Raw genomic sequence first — 15,983 nt, 5'->3', positions numbered from 1 at the left:
ATCATAACCCAACAAAAAAAGCTACTTTTATTCAGAGAAAGAACTTTTTTGTCTGATTTTGGAACGTAAAATAACATTTGAACTAATTAATTAGCATAGTTGAGGTCACTTTTCTGAACCATAAAATTGGATCCTAGTATGTGAAAATCCAATCATTAGATCAAAAGTTATTCAGGGTGTTTAATTTTTTTATTTTGTTCATTAATTAAGTATTCCTTAACTGTTCTTTTTTTTCTTCACATATACTATATGTATCTAAATTTTCTGAAACTCTTGCTTTTTTAACATTTTATTTAAAAAAAACTAACCAGTTGGTTTCGCAATCTGTTTTGTTATCATATTTTGTTATTGGATTACAGGAAGAAGCTTCTCAATAATAAAATTTCAAAAATATCAATAAACAAAAAATAGTAAAATGTAAATGCTAAAAACACAATTACGAAAAGGATGTAAATTAAAAAAATAATGACCTTCATGCCCTCTTCCCATGATATCCACAAATCTCCTCTTGTTAAAAAACATGCAACCGCATGTCTAGCTACATGATGAATCCAACCTTCTTCTCGCAGCTGAGTCATGATTGCATCAATCCAAGGAAACCCTGTTTGTCCCTGCAAAAATTATTTATATTTTAATAATACACAACTACATATTAGCACTAAACCATAATTTACAAAATAAATTCTTACGCTTGTCCACTTAGCTAGTGCATCGGAGTTGACATCCCATGGAATTTGAACACACATCGGATTTCCAACCATATGATCAAATTTTGGATTGTTGGTGGCAGCACAGTAAAAGAACTCTCGCCATAAAATTTGCCCATGCAAAGAAAGAGGAGGATTTACTTTTTTGATCTATTAAATAAATAAATAAAAGAATAATAAGTAAAAGATGTATAGATTAAATAATGACTCTCATAAATTCACTTCAATAACAACTGAATAGCACTGTCTAATTGTCATTTTAGTTCCAATAATAATTTCTATTAATAAATAGATAAATTTTAAACACATTAACAAATAGGTGGCATATAAACTTTCAAAACAATGAATTTAGCTTCCATTTACATCTTATAGGTTGCTGATAACTTTTAGTTTTCTTAAAGCTTTTGTATATATCTATATATATTTCCCCTTAAGTACATAAAATAAAAATGTTAAAAACACATTTATTTTTAAATAACAGTAAAATTAAAATGTGAAAACTACACCCAAAAAATGAGAAACTTTGAAATGCACATCATGATACAAATTATTATAAGTTTATGTAAATCAATTAATGAATTAATAAATAACACATTGAACTGCTTTATATACTTACTCAAAATTTGTGAGGCACATCAAAATGAAGTGATAGTAATATTTTTTTAAATCAAAACTATATCATTGGGTAGACAAGCAAGTTATTATTTAGGTACTCCCTATAACTTTAATATGCCACAATTTAAGAAAGAAAAACTAATTCTTAATGATAATAAAATATTTACACACTAATTTAGACTTATCAAATCAGTTCATAACCACAATTAAATATTTAACTAAAACAAATACTCAACACACAAATACACTTACCTTACGATAAAGTTCTGCAAGTTCAAGATAGAAAAGTCTAGCAGAGAGACATCCAAACCTCAAATAAGGACTCAGGCCTGTTTGACTTGGTAATAGTGATTGTGGGGTCATTTTCGGTCTCCCAAAACTTGCAACCCAAGCCTTAACAAATAGCAGCAAAAAATAAACATGTAACTATATAGATATAGATTAAGTGACTATATAGATTTATTGTTAGATTGCACTCAATTTTTTTTAACAGATAATTTAAGTTTTCAGGAGTATACTATAGTTAAAATTTTCAATTAACTCTGCTGAGAAAAAGAAACAAACTTTTAAAAAATTATTCTGCAAAAACAATACATAATAAAGAATTGAGCCAAAAGAAACTTAAATGTTTCAGCTACATTAAATGCATATGTTAATTTTAAGGATGATAATAACGTATACAACGTGAAAATAAAGTTTAAAAACTTTTAAGATCAAAAAAAAAATCTTAAGAAAAAAAGCAAAGATATCTTAAGCAAAGAAAAGAAAAATCTTTTCGTTTGGGGAAAAAATAATAATAATAATAATAAATAAGAAACGGAATAAGATTTTTAAGTATTACACATTTTTCTGAAATTTCAAAGTATCATTCATCAGCATCATTCATCAGCATTGCTCTCAGCTTCTACTTTTTTGAAAAATAATTTCTCATAAAGTGAGAGGGAAGAGAAAAAAAATTTATGTTCTAAATTACAATGATTAAACATGACATTATGGCTCAGAAATTTTTTAATTTATCTGCATAAATTCTTGTCAAGGCCTAATTTAGTGTTATACTTCTTACTTTATACACTTACTTACTTTATTCTTTGTCAAAATATACATTCAAAATATATTCAGTTTACATTAGAAAAAATTCACAATCAATCATAATCTTACTTTTCTTTCCAGGTGCCTTTCTAAACGAGTTAATGCTTCTGTTTCTCCACCCAACCAAACAGGAGGTTTTAAATTTTCAGTATCAAAACCTACAAGAAACATACATTATAATACAACATTATAATACATATATCAATCTGCAATGACTGCAAGATGCAAAACTATTTTGTAAAATAATATTTTTTAAACTGCATTTATTAATAATAAAAATAAAATTGCTAATAAATTAAAAAAAAAAAAAATTATTTTTAAATTTCTGTTTTAAATCTACAACAAATATAACTCTCTAGAAGAAACAGTACATTTTGTCTTAATAAGCATGTTATTTTAATTTATTTCAATAATTTAACTTTTGTCAGTTTTTTTTTATTAACCTCAATAAGCATGTAATTGAATAATAAATTTTTAAGTCAAAAGAATTTAATCAAAATAAAAGCAAAAACTTAATTTTTACACAACATAACAAACATAATTTTTTGTAATAATTTACATCAAATCTAGTTTGTACCATAAAAGGAACCCAGAAAAAAATTTAGAGTAATACATGACCATTTAATTCAACAAAATACACACCTAATTCTTCTAGAGTAGGAACACCATATTTTTCCTCATGATCTTCAGACAAGGGGGTGTAGCAATTACTTAAGTCTTCAAATGTTATTCGAGGCAATGGTAAAGGTGGCTGCTCCATATTTGCCAAAATATTTTGGAACTGTTTATATGTCAACGGAGATTTACCGCCATTTTTTTCTATGATTCTAGAGATAAATGAAATATTTAAAACAGGTTGAAGATTTACAACAGTTCGATACTATAACTAAATTTGTACATACCTGCAGCATACAAAATATGAATATCCTAATATAATTCTAAAATAAAAACTTCAAAGTCTTTATAAAGAATACAAAACAATAAAACAAAATTATAAATTGTTTTTATTGTGAGACTCATAATAAATTAACTCATTCAGGACCAGTGAAAGGATGAAATGCTTCCCTTTGACAGTCAACTACTAGAATATAGGTACTAAGAGTATGCATGCATACCAAATAATACATGATTAGCGAAATAAATATGAGACTACCAAATTGAAATCAAGTCTTTGTTAGTATGGGCCACAAAAAACAGAAAGGCTCACCTCATGAATGATACAGTGGGCCATAAAAAAGAGAATTGCATAATCAGAAATATATGATAATGATCCTGAACGGGTTAAACAGGTACAGGGTACAGACTAAAGTGAAAAACATGAATAAAGCACAAATGAAAGTACATAAATGAACATATTATAGTTTCAGTTCTATAACAAGAACCTTTTTCAGTGTCTGGACAGAAAATGATGCTTGAGAAAGTAAAGATATAAACTAGTTTGCAAATGTTTGTGTTCACATAAGTGATAGTAGAGAAAGTAAAGAGACAAACACATGTTAAGAAGTTTATCTATTTATTTTCTTAACCATCATTTAGTGTTTAGGGACTGAGGAAAGTTTTTGTTTATAGAACTGAAACCATAGTATGTCCATTTATGTATTTTCATTTGTTCTTTATTCACGTTAATGGCTTTAGTCTACGTAGCACAAATTATACCCTATCCTTTGACAGATATCATGTTAGTTGAAATAAAAATTATGTGAATAATATAATCTTAAGTAAAAATATCTTATTAACATACTTTTCTAAGTCGTACAAAGTATGAGATGTGCGTGTTATGACATTAACACCATTTTCTTGTGCCATGGTGGTGATGTTGAGATCTCGAATGCGGCCATATGGCTCTGGATCTTTTTCGAATGTTAGGTGAGTGGTTTTCCATAACTGAAATAATGAAGATTTATTAATTTAAAATAGTTATAACGTTTTGAAACTAAGACAATTTAATATTAAAATTTATGGAAGAAAGGACAATTTTCCAACTATAGTAATTCAGCGACCCAAAACATATACATTACATGGATTTATTAATTCATTAGTGGAAATATTCCTTAAAATAGTTTAATCATAGTTAAAACTGCAGCAAAGTTGTCAAAAAGATTTAAAAGCATAAAATAAGGATACAATTAAGTAAAACGAAACTAAAAAGCCAAAAATTTACAACGGTAAATTTTTTTTTTAGATGAATAGAAACAAGAGACATTGCATCGTTAAATTTTTTATTTAAATAAATGAAAGTTGTTTATTTTTTTAAAAAAATTCATTTAGCTGTCAAAAATAGCATTAAAAAATTAAATAAAACAAAACAAAGATACAAATTTACAAAGCTATCAATTAAAATACATATTTTGTTGCAAAAATTAGCAAACATAAAGCTTGATTCTAACTCTCTACATTAAGATAAAAATAATTTAAAAATACAGATTACTAGAAATTAAAAGGAAAACAATCAGATCAGTTTTAACTTAAAGTTGTAAAATTGCAATAACTATCATACAAATTATAATTTTTAAAAAAAATAGCTCATTTAAAGTTCAAAAACAACCTGGGCCTTTTCAGAATGTCAAATTTCAACTTTGCAGTAGCCTATATAGCTGCCTGAATGGTGTTTCTTTTTTAAGAGTTTAACAGTTAATAATTTTCAAACTAATGTGTGCATTTTTCAGAATACCTTGGTAATTTCAAGTTTCGAAGTCTTATAGTTTTCACACAAAGGAACAAAATGTAACATTAAGTTGAACACCCAAAACAGAGGTGTGGCCCTTAGAATTTTTTAATATAGAGAGAAACTAGTAAACTATTAATTGGGAAGAAAAAATTTACATTTTTAACATTTAAATTTTGAAATATAAAAAAAAAAATGAATAAGTAACATGCTTAAATATGGTATGAACACAAAAGAAAATCAACGAGTTCCATTGCTCTATAATTAAATTTTCAATCAAATATTTCTCTCCACAATATTTTTCAGTTTAAAATAGTAGTAGATTTATAAAAATCTAAAAAATGCAAGTAGATTTTATTTTAAAAAAATGTAAGTAGATTCTATTAAAAAATATCTAAGTATGATATGCGATGTAACAAGCGTCATTTGCTAGTACTTAATAATGATAGAAAACAATAAATAATGTAACAGCAAAAATTTACTTTTTTATGTATTGAATTTCTAAGGGATTGCAAGTGCACTTTCCTGACAACCCTTGCGGACACTCATAACACCATTGGTAAAAAATTCAAAGGGTTCAGTTGGTTCGAATTAAAAATTTTGGAAAAAAAAATGAAATAACCAGTTTTTAAAAGTACTAAGAGTTTTGAGAAAAAGTAGAAATTTAATAACAAAAAAAAAAGTTATTTATCGCATACTTTTTCTTTTACATTAAAAGTGTATTTTTATTCAATATTTAATTATGTTTTAAATTAAGCAGCATAAATACTTTTAAAAAAATCTTATCAGTAAAGAAAATTTCAGAATCCACTAATGTTGTTTAAAGTTTTTATTCATAATGGTAAAAAATAAAAAAATAAAGGCAGAATTGAAAACTTAAGAATAATAAAATAGCATGAAACTTCTTTGCATAGCAACGAAAACTGTATAATTACTTTAAAGAGACGAGGAAAAACATCAGCTGGTTGACCTCTTATCACAAAAAGACGGGAATTTAATTTCCTGAGATTGTTGTCTAAATTCTCTAGACATTGTAAAAGAAACCTGTAACAGAAATATATCATGAATTTCTAGTCAAAGTTTTTTAATTTGTTTTTCAAATTAGATAAATCAAATGCAAAACCTGATAACTGCGTTTTTGACAAGGGGAGATGTGATGACAAATAGTATTACAAAGGATATTAATTTTAAAGTTAAGAAAAAACTTGATATGATGATATCTTTAATGTTTCTTCTACCTCTAATAAAGCAGTCAGTAAGTTTTGCAATTGGACTGAGTAGAATTGAGACTAATTGAGTAGAATGATTTATAAATAATACGGGAATCGTCACTTTTTAGTTTTTATAATGAAAAAGTTTAAAAAAGAAATTTCTAAAATGATTTAATTTTCTTTCTTAAAATTTAACAAAATGGCTACTAATATTTTTCAGAAAATTTTTATAGCTACACTTACTGACAATTGCAAAAAAAATATTTCAATTTTTGTTTGTTTTTCTATATGTAAAATGAAACAAACCATGATGCATACAAACGACTATAATTCAAAGTGATAGCAAAAGCTTAGTATGAGTAATTTTATTGTGGATTAGAATATAAACTTGCTATAATAGCTTTGAGAAAGTTCTAACACACATAATTTGAATATGGCAAATGCCTTAACAGGTGTAGATTTTAAAGCTGAAGTCTTCACCTCTAAATGACATTAAGAAGAAGCATTACTAACAAAAAATTAAAGACGTCACTGTCACTATTCGCCAATACATAACAGCTATTTTGGCACAGTTACTGATACAGAGATTCTCTGGGGGATATTTGATATTTGCGTACACATGCCTGTTAGCGCCAACTACAATCACCAAGGAAATAAGAAGATTTTAAACTTGCAAAAATTTAAAAAAAATCTGTATGGCTTGTCTAGAATCTTTATGAGTTCTACTCTTTAAGTTTGTCCCCTGTGACGTTTATTTATTTTTTATTTCTACTTCCTAATTTCTAGCAGGCTTTTGACCAGCCAGAAGAAACCAAAATTTGGCTATTATTTTGGTGCAGGTACTGATATGAAAATCTTTCCATCCTCTCAAAGGCATCTGAATGCTTTGATAAATTTTTTCGTGATTCAAAAAGCTTAACAAGCTTAACTCTCTCGACATGATACATTTTCTCTCAAATAAAGATGCATGATGTTATTGAATCTGACGTAAAGATTGTTCTGGAATCTTTAAATTTGTATCCTTGTGGTTTTAAAAGCTTTCATCATGTAATTTATATTTTGAAATACTCTAGAATAATTTTCTTAACTTTTCTCAATTTTTTTAATGACATTTAAAGTGTTTCCAAAGAAAATACATTTATATATAAAGAAAATATGTCGAAAAAAAATGCAAATTTAATTGAATATAACATATTATAATAATTTTTGAAAGGGGTAAATTGATACCTCATTGCTAAGTAATTTATATTTCACGATCAACGAATGTTGACTTTACTACTGGTGTATAAGTCAACCCCTGATTTTCTTAAAATTTTGGATGTTTCAAAAGTTGACTTACAGACAGATATACACAGTAATATTCATGCAATGATTTTCCCCTATTAATTACTTAAAACTGAAATGAATGAAAAGGAATATTTCTAAGAAGGTAAATCAAATTTCTAGAGTAGGTCAGGCCCACCCTGGCCTCTACTTAGTTACATCATTGCAGAACTTGATTAGTTCACGTAGAAAATTAAATTTTCTCTTAGCCTATATAACTTTAACTTTTAGAATTTAATCATGTGTTATAAGCTGCATGGTAAATACACTAAAATTTGGCAACAACTAGAGAGTGGCAATGAGAAACTCAACAAAACATCACGAACAGGGACAAACTTGAAAAATACAACTCGTAGCCGGTCTGGAGCAAACCATAATTTTTTTTTCAATTTCGAAAATTAGGAAAAAATTTTAGCGATTGTAGTTGAAATGAACAGGTATAGATATACATTAGGTAATATCTCCTCAGTAAACATATGAATTTCATTATGAAGGAGAAAATCTTTTTTTCTTACAAATAAAATATATGAATAAAGAAATCGTAATGTTCAAAAAGTGACTTAAATTATATAGTAGCAATATCAATAAAAGCTGACAAAAGCAAAAACCATTAAAAAAAAATTTTCAAGAAGAGGATATGCATAAAAAAAGTTGGAACTTAAAAGTAGTATTTATATATCTCAGAAGTTGAACTTTAGGAAGATCTGCGTCAGAATAATTCGCAAGTATAAGGTACTCTCGAGCAGCCGCCCACGAAAAACTATATTAAAAAAAACATTACAGAAAGGACCAACTCATAGGGAATAACTCGTAGCCACCTTTAAGGCAAACATCTCCATGTTTTCCTTGTTTGCTTTTTTTTTAAGTTAGAAAGTTTAAAATCTATTTGGTACATTGACAATTGTAGTTGGCATAACAGATCACGATTCAGAAATATCCTCTGAACTTTTCTCGCACTCTTTTAAAAGGTGAATAGATACATATTTTAAATATATTGCGACAATATTATAAAAAAATTTAATGTTATAAATATTAAGTCCTCTGAACAAAACACTTGTTGCATATATATCGATTTTTAAAAAAATGCACAATATCTTATGAAAATTTTAGAAAAACAGATGCAAACAAATATCAATTAAACACTTCCTTTAACAAATGTCAAAACCTGTCAGATTGTAGAATTATAAGCCAAAATAACAGTAATTTATAAGCAATGTTTACTTTAATCTCTATAGAGCTTAATTCCCTCATTATCCTCCTGAATATTAACTGATAAGAATACATAAATATCAATAAACATGAATAAACAACTTAAGAAGTAGAATTAGACAGGATTGTCTTTTAAAATGAAATCCAAGTTTATCAGTGGAGAATTTTTTTTAAATCATAACTAGGCATTATATTTCCTGTACATTAACTAATAATTTTACACACAATATTTCTATCAAAAATCACATTACACAGACTAAAAATACATAGTACATATGATCATTACAAATTTGTTGAACAACAGGTGTCGTGCAACAAGTCCCTTCTAGTAGTATCTGCGGGGCACGCAATATCAAAAGAATATGTTTGAAAGTTAAAAATATTACCTCCATTTATTAATTCCAACGTTTGACGAACCAGCAAACCATGGATCTAGTATAAATACACAACGCCAAGTACTGGCGCCTTGTAATCCTTCCTTCAGCGCTGGTTGATCATGTAATCGTAGACCTTTACGAAACCAATGAATTACATTTTTTTGCTTGAGGTTACTCATTATTAAGTAATCATATTATATTGGGAAAGATGCATTATTTTACGAACAACTGTGCAATAAAACAATTTAATTAAAAAGATCGAATGGTATTCACACTTCAGTTTCGTTATTAAACTAAACATCCATGCGACAAAGCAATAGAAAGATATAGACCAATCACAGGCGAGGTTGAAATATCTAGAAACTACGGAACTTCTACGGAATAAGCTAGTTTTAACTAAAATTGAAATTTCAATGAAATTTGTAGAACAATGAAAAAGGGTTTTCGTTCGTAAAATTAATAAATAATTATACACAACTTTAGTTTTATAACTAAATATTGTTTGAAATGTATTTGAAGGGAAATCGATATTTAGAATGCATTTTGGAAAGGTCTCTGTACATTCATCATTTCTGGCATGCTGTTTGCAACGTGACTTGGACGAAAAGTAAAAAGAACAGCGACCATGATGCATCAAATGAAGTCACGTTGCAGAAAAGCGTTACACGCTTCGATTAATTACGTGTGGTTTTTCAGGTGGGGTGTATCCGGTACCAGTTATAAAAAATAACTTTTTCCTTTAAAAAGAAATTCAAAAACAAAAATTTCGTTAATACGATCGCTGCCGGATTTTTATGCAAAAGGAATTTCTTTTCCTTTTAATAATTTACTTTTTCGTTTTGTTTACAAGAATTATCTGTGTAAGAAAACTGCTAGGGAGAAAGTGAGATAAAATTAATTGTAAATTTAAAACTTAATTTTCACCTTTATTATTCAGATTTAGAATTTATTTTTAAAATTTTTATAATAATTATTATTAATGAAAGTAAAATTGTTCATAAAATAATCTGAGTTAGAAAAATAATTAAATAGAAATTTAAAAAAAAAATTATGATATGAAAACACAAATTATTTATTTATTAGTAAAATTAACATTATCTTTAAAACAATGAAGCCAGTATATTTATTATTATTATTATACATATATATATTATTTATACACGTATTAATTAAATAATGTATAGATTATAATCGATATTATTTATAGTTATTTAATGTATAATAAATGTTGATTATTAATGAAAGTAAAATTATTCATAAAATAATCTGAGTAAGAAAATAGTTAAAAATTAAATTAATATTTAAAAAAAAAAAATTATGATTTGAAAAAAAAATTATTTCTTTTTTAATAAAATTAACATTATCTTAAAGAATGAAGCCGATATTATTGTTGTTATTATTATACATATATATATTATTTACATATGTATTCATTAAATAATGTATACATTATAATAGATATTATTTATAGTTATTTAATATATAATAATTGTGTCTTTTTTTAAAAAAAAATAGACGCATTTAAGTATTGTTTGACATTTATGAAACTTTCTTAATTAAAATAAATTAATGATATAAATTAATAAAAATTGCCATTTGCTATGTTATAAGAGCTCGCACGAGTTCAAGATTTTAAACTAGTTTAGATTAGTTAGAGATAGTTTAAATTAGTTTTTAAGAAAAAGAACAATTTATAATTACAATCTTATTTCAGACAATTTTCTTTATTTAATTTTTCTTTTAAATTGGAAAAAAAAAATACGAAGGATTTATGTTGATTAAACGAAATAAAATCTTACAGTAGAATATAAACTTATGAAAATATACCTGACAATAAAATATTGTAGATTATTATGATATTGTGTATTATTTAGTTAGTGTTGTGTATTAATGTCATGGAGCCAATTACAATATTTTTCGAAAAAAATACGCTGTTTATACCAAATTCGTGAGAGAAAAAAATCGGGCTGTTTAAATTTATTTATTTATTTTTTATTATTATTACTTATTTATCCTTATTATTTTTATTTTTTTATTAATTTATTTAGCTTAATTGTTCTAATTTTATCAACGACGTGAAAGATACTTGCGAGAGAGTTGAAATTGTTGAAAATTAATGTAGAATTTAAATAAAAATTCAAAGTGAATATTTACTGAGTTTCGGCATTTTTCGTGCAGTTCCGAAAATTGTCCTATCAACCACTTGTTGTAAACAAATGCAAACCGCTTCACAATAATAAATATCTATATCTATATTATATATATATATATATATATATATATATATATATATATATATATATATATATATATATATATATATATATATATATATATATATATATATATATATATATATATATATATATATATATATATATATATATAGATAGATAGATAGATAGATAGATAGATAGATAGATAGATAGATATAGATATAGATATAGATATATATATATATATATTGTAAATCGGTTTGTGTTTACAACAATTAGTTAGCATTGTAATGTAATACATTAAAAATAAATACAAATAGAAAGTATATAAAAAAAATCTCTTGAATAAAAAGCCGTTACATGTATGTTTAAATATAAAAGTATTGCATATAAACTCGTGCTAAACATGTGATTATTGAAAAAAAGCTACAGTATGCGTCTGATAATTTGGTCTAATTATTATGATATACTTATATAATATCTGATATGATAAATATACCATATTTATGTAATATATCGTCTAATTTATCCAATCATCGAGTTTATATTATATATCGCCTAATTTAACCAATTGATATACGAACGTAAACAAGTGCAAACCGGTTTCAGTCGCGTAAAAACCATAAAGCTGTATAGCATCAACTGTTAATTAAGATTTTACATAGAATCTTATAGTGCGTTTAATAATTTAACCAGGCACTGTACATATAACCGGAGAGTTTTTTGCAACGATTAGATATAAATCGATTTTTTTTTTCTGGAGAATCGCAACTAAGGGATAGAAACAATGGAGCATTGTCATTTTCAGCATTGAAAGTTTCTTAGCAGTTTACCCGGTAATACTTAGCAGTTTAGTTAAAAAAGTACCCCGAATATACTTGACCCCAATCATCACCTACTAGTAAGGACGTGTATGTTATGATTGGTGGTTATGTCCCAATGCTGCTCCAGAGAGTTATTTCTTTCCTTCCCTTCCTTATTGGGATTTCCTTCCCTTTCTTATTATTATCATGTAAATATTACTCAATTTTTTATTTCATTTGTAATATAATAAGAATTAAGTTATTTGAACTAAAATATTTGAATTGTATCTTTGATAAAAACTAGAAAACTGAAAAGAGTAAAATTCAATTGGTAAATGAATAAGTGTGAAAGAATATCAAAGAACTTTAGGAATAACGTTTTAAGTCTCTTAGGAGATGGTTAGTTTGAGCTTAAAATTATATCTGTACATTAAAAAAAAAAAAAAAAAAAAAATATATATATATATATATATATATATATATATATATATATATATATATATATATATATATATATATATATATATATATATATATATATATATATATATATATATATATATATATATATATATATATATATATATATATATATATATATATATATATATATATTGAAAAATAAGAAAGACTTGTTTTTTCTTTTATTAATTATTATTGATAATCAATTAGGTTAATTATTTTTTTAACTTTGTAACTTTTGTACATGTAATCTTCCTTTGTTAAGTAAAAGATCTTAAACTTGGAGTCAGGTGATGCATAACAATTATGATAGTATATTGTTACAATAATTATAACAATTAAAGTGTATAAAATTTAACACGTTAAACCTTAAAGGAGAAAAAATATTAAAGTAAGCATTCACTTTCTGCTGACACGTTGAAATTGTTTAATGATAAAAGTACATCAATGTAGAAAGATACTCTGGAAAATAGAATTTTCATTAAAATGTCTAATGCCACTATTCAAAATTTTGATATTTCAGAATCCATCAATTTGTGGTGGAAAGATTCATTTGGAAGGAGAGTTCACACATATTTCAAAATAGTAAAGTATAAATTTTTTTTCCACCATAAATATATTTTTATGTAAACTTCTTTAAAGTCGAAATGCTTAACTAAATTTTGTCATATATTTATATTCTTTTTACTGTTGAATTAACTTTTTATAGCCATAGATTATTTTCTAACATAAGTTTTTTTAAAAATAAAATTTAATCCAAGCAAATGAAAAAGTGTGCAAAAAGTGGCTATTAAATATATCGGTCACCGACTCATTAAGTTTGAAGAAAAAGTGGCTGGTAAATCATTAGAGCCACTGGTTAAACTTTAAACTAAAAAAACTTTTCTGGTCTAATTGCTAGAAAAGCAAAGGTCTCCTATAAAAGGCTACTTTTACTTCTTCTGAAATTTCTCTTTCAATCAAAAATAATGAATGAAATCAAACGTGATCGAACATGTGCTTTTTACAACTGGCGGGACAAGATTCATTCTTCCAGTCTTGTTCTCTTATCTCGAACACTCTCAAATTTTACCGGTTTTACCTTCCCTTCTCATTAAATCTCAAATTATACTTACAAAGCGAAATTTATTCTCATTAGCTTCCAATTTATTTCTTATCAGTTGAATGAATTAAACAAAAATTTACTTCTAGTAAAATGGCAATATCGTGAACCATTCGATTAGATTGTTATTAAACAACTTTGATATATTTCTTAAAAAAGCTTTTAAGTGCTATCGCTAACTTTAAAAACTATTCTCACTCATTGTTTTACTGCAATCGGCACTATTAAGTATTTTTAAACTATTAGGCAATACTCAAGATTAAGCAAAATCCATTAAAAACATGTAAATTGCAATTTTTTTTGTCATTGAAAATCCAGTTAAGTTATTAAACTACATAGCTATAGAGATAAGGCTAGTTTTATCCTCTGCAAATTAATGTAAATCTTTCATAACATTCACTTGTGACATAGTAAATACATATGACATTGGTGACTGAAAATTTTTAAATGTCGGTTAAAAAATAATTTAACTTACTTAATTTGAACTAACGATTGTTAGAAAATAATTACTATGATATTTTTCGCTTGCCTAGCAAGGTTTTCCAATCCAAACGATGCAAATCTCGATGCACGACATATACTTTAATTAGAAAAAAACTCTAATTAGAATACTTTAATTAGAAAAAAAGGTCTTTAAACACAAAAGTCACAAATATTCGACAATTTTCTAGCATTTCATGAATTAAATATTCGATGTTAAGAGAAAGACGTAAAAAGTTGTAGGTTAGAAAGAAAAAATTCGTATCAATCTCTAACTACTTTTTTTTCTTCCTTTTTTTTTCGGTTTTGAACATGAGTGTAAATTTAATCTCCCAGCAAAATTTGTCTATTAAGAGAAGTTAAGAAAAAAAATACATTTGACTCTCTTCGACCACATGGGCATTTCGTTTGACATTTATAATCTAAATAGTTTAAATTTCAGTGTTTGTAAATTGAATCGGCATTTCAAGGATACGCAATTTCTCCACTCTCTCTACTTTTCCCCTCTGGGCATATCCTATTATATAGGAAAGACATGATTTCTATAGTTTGTTAGGAAATTTTATCTTTACTTTCTCCCTCTTCATTTTTCATTATTATTCCTATTCACAAATAAAAATATTAATAGTAATTAAAAAAAAATTTAATCCATTTATAATACTTCAAATAATTTTAAAAATATATTAAAATTTAATAATTATAAAAATTTTAAAATAAGGTATTTTTGTTCGAAATTACTTAGGAAATGGATAAACTTTTGACGCAGTCTTAAAGTATTTTTTAAAAGCAAAATTCAAAACTTGATTGAATTCAATTTCATAATTTCTGAGGAATGGAATAAAAATCTAAAGAAAAAATTTTCTTTTTAACTTTTATTTGTTTGCCAAAGATCTAAAAATCTTAAATTTCGACAGCTCTTCTGAATTCTGAAGACCATATCTTCTTCGTGGGGATTACGCAAGTGGAAGAGATTCTCCCTTAAAGGTAAAAATCTTAGACCTTAGGAAAAAAATAAAAAAAAATAATAATAAAAAAAAAAAAAAAAAAAAACGATCCGAGTAAGTAAATTTGTGAGGCGAACTTAAGTCCAGATTTATTATAAGGCCGGATAGGGCCGGATCTAAGGCCTTCTTAAGGCTGGCGGCCCCCTAAATGTTACAAATATCTTTTGCGTGTTTTTCCAAAAGAATTGTTCATTAGAATTATGAGTTAAAAAATCTGAAATCAAGAAAGCACAAATTTACTAATTTATCACAATTTACTCATGTTATAAATGACAGGGTGCGTAGCGTTTTTAAAAAGTGCTTAAAGGTGCTTATTTTCGATTTTCGTTTTTTAAAAACCCTTAAAGGTGCTTTTTTCAATGGGTGTTTTTAAAAAGTGCTTAATTTTCCCTTTCTCAAAATGAGATTTTTCCTTTACCATGTTGATTTTCGTTACGAATTATGCAAAAAGACACGGTTCACATTGTTTTATTCAACGTTTTCACAATTAATTCAATCCCAATCTATTCCGGCGTATTGTCAAGCGTAGCGTATGAAATTCGTTTTAAGTGATTCAAAATTTCATGATTTCTGACAATTGTCAAAAACAAGTCCAAAAGTTTTTTTTTTTACTTGTCGGTTAAAACAATATAAAACCGTCAGTTGTCAAAAACTTTCCAATCCTGCCTAATTATGAAATTTTTTTAAAGTGCTTAAAAATATTTTTTGAGTGCTTGAAAA

At 26.0% G+C, this 15,983-nt stretch overlaps 1 protein-coding gene across 3 annotated transcripts in view; it reads right to left on the bottom strand.

The window, feature by feature from the left end:
- The window catches only part of LOC107445904 (cryptochrome-1), a 44,211-nt gene that overhangs the window by 17,331 nt on the left and 10,897 nt on the right, over nt 1-15,983 (bottom strand). The window contains exons 1-8 of one of the 3 annotated variants that reach the window (XM_087165880.1): nt 9,206-9,809; nt 6,012-6,120; nt 4,153-4,295; nt 3,054-3,238; nt 2,481-2,569; nt 1,575-1,715; nt 690-857; nt 471-611 (exon numbers count right to left, since the gene is read on the bottom strand). In XM_087165880.1, the coding sequence (XP_087022006.1) occupies nt 471-611; nt 690-857; nt 1,575-1,715; nt 2,481-2,569; nt 3,054-3,238; nt 4,153-4,295; nt 6,012-6,120; nt 9,206-9,375 (1,146 nt within the window). In that variant the 5' untranslated portion in view covers nt 9,376-9,809. Of the gene's footprint in view, nt 1-470; nt 612-689; nt 858-1,574; nt 1,716-2,480; nt 2,570-3,053; nt 3,239-4,152; nt 4,296-6,011; nt 6,121-9,205; nt 9,810-15,983 lie in introns of those variants that run through there. The other 2 variants (XM_016060395.4, XM_087165881.1) reach the window with 2 other exon arrangements.

The sequence above is a fragment of the Parasteatoda tepidariorum genome, chromosome 6 (assembly GCF_982258835.1).
Source record: "Parasteatoda tepidariorum strain Cologne lab strain chromosome 6, Ptep-v5.0, whole genome shotgun sequence".
In the NCBI taxonomy this organism is placed as follows: domain Eukaryota; kingdom Metazoa; phylum Arthropoda; class Arachnida; order Araneae; family Theridiidae; genus Parasteatoda; species Parasteatoda tepidariorum.
This window is presented reverse-complemented; position numbering and strand designations above follow the sequence as displayed.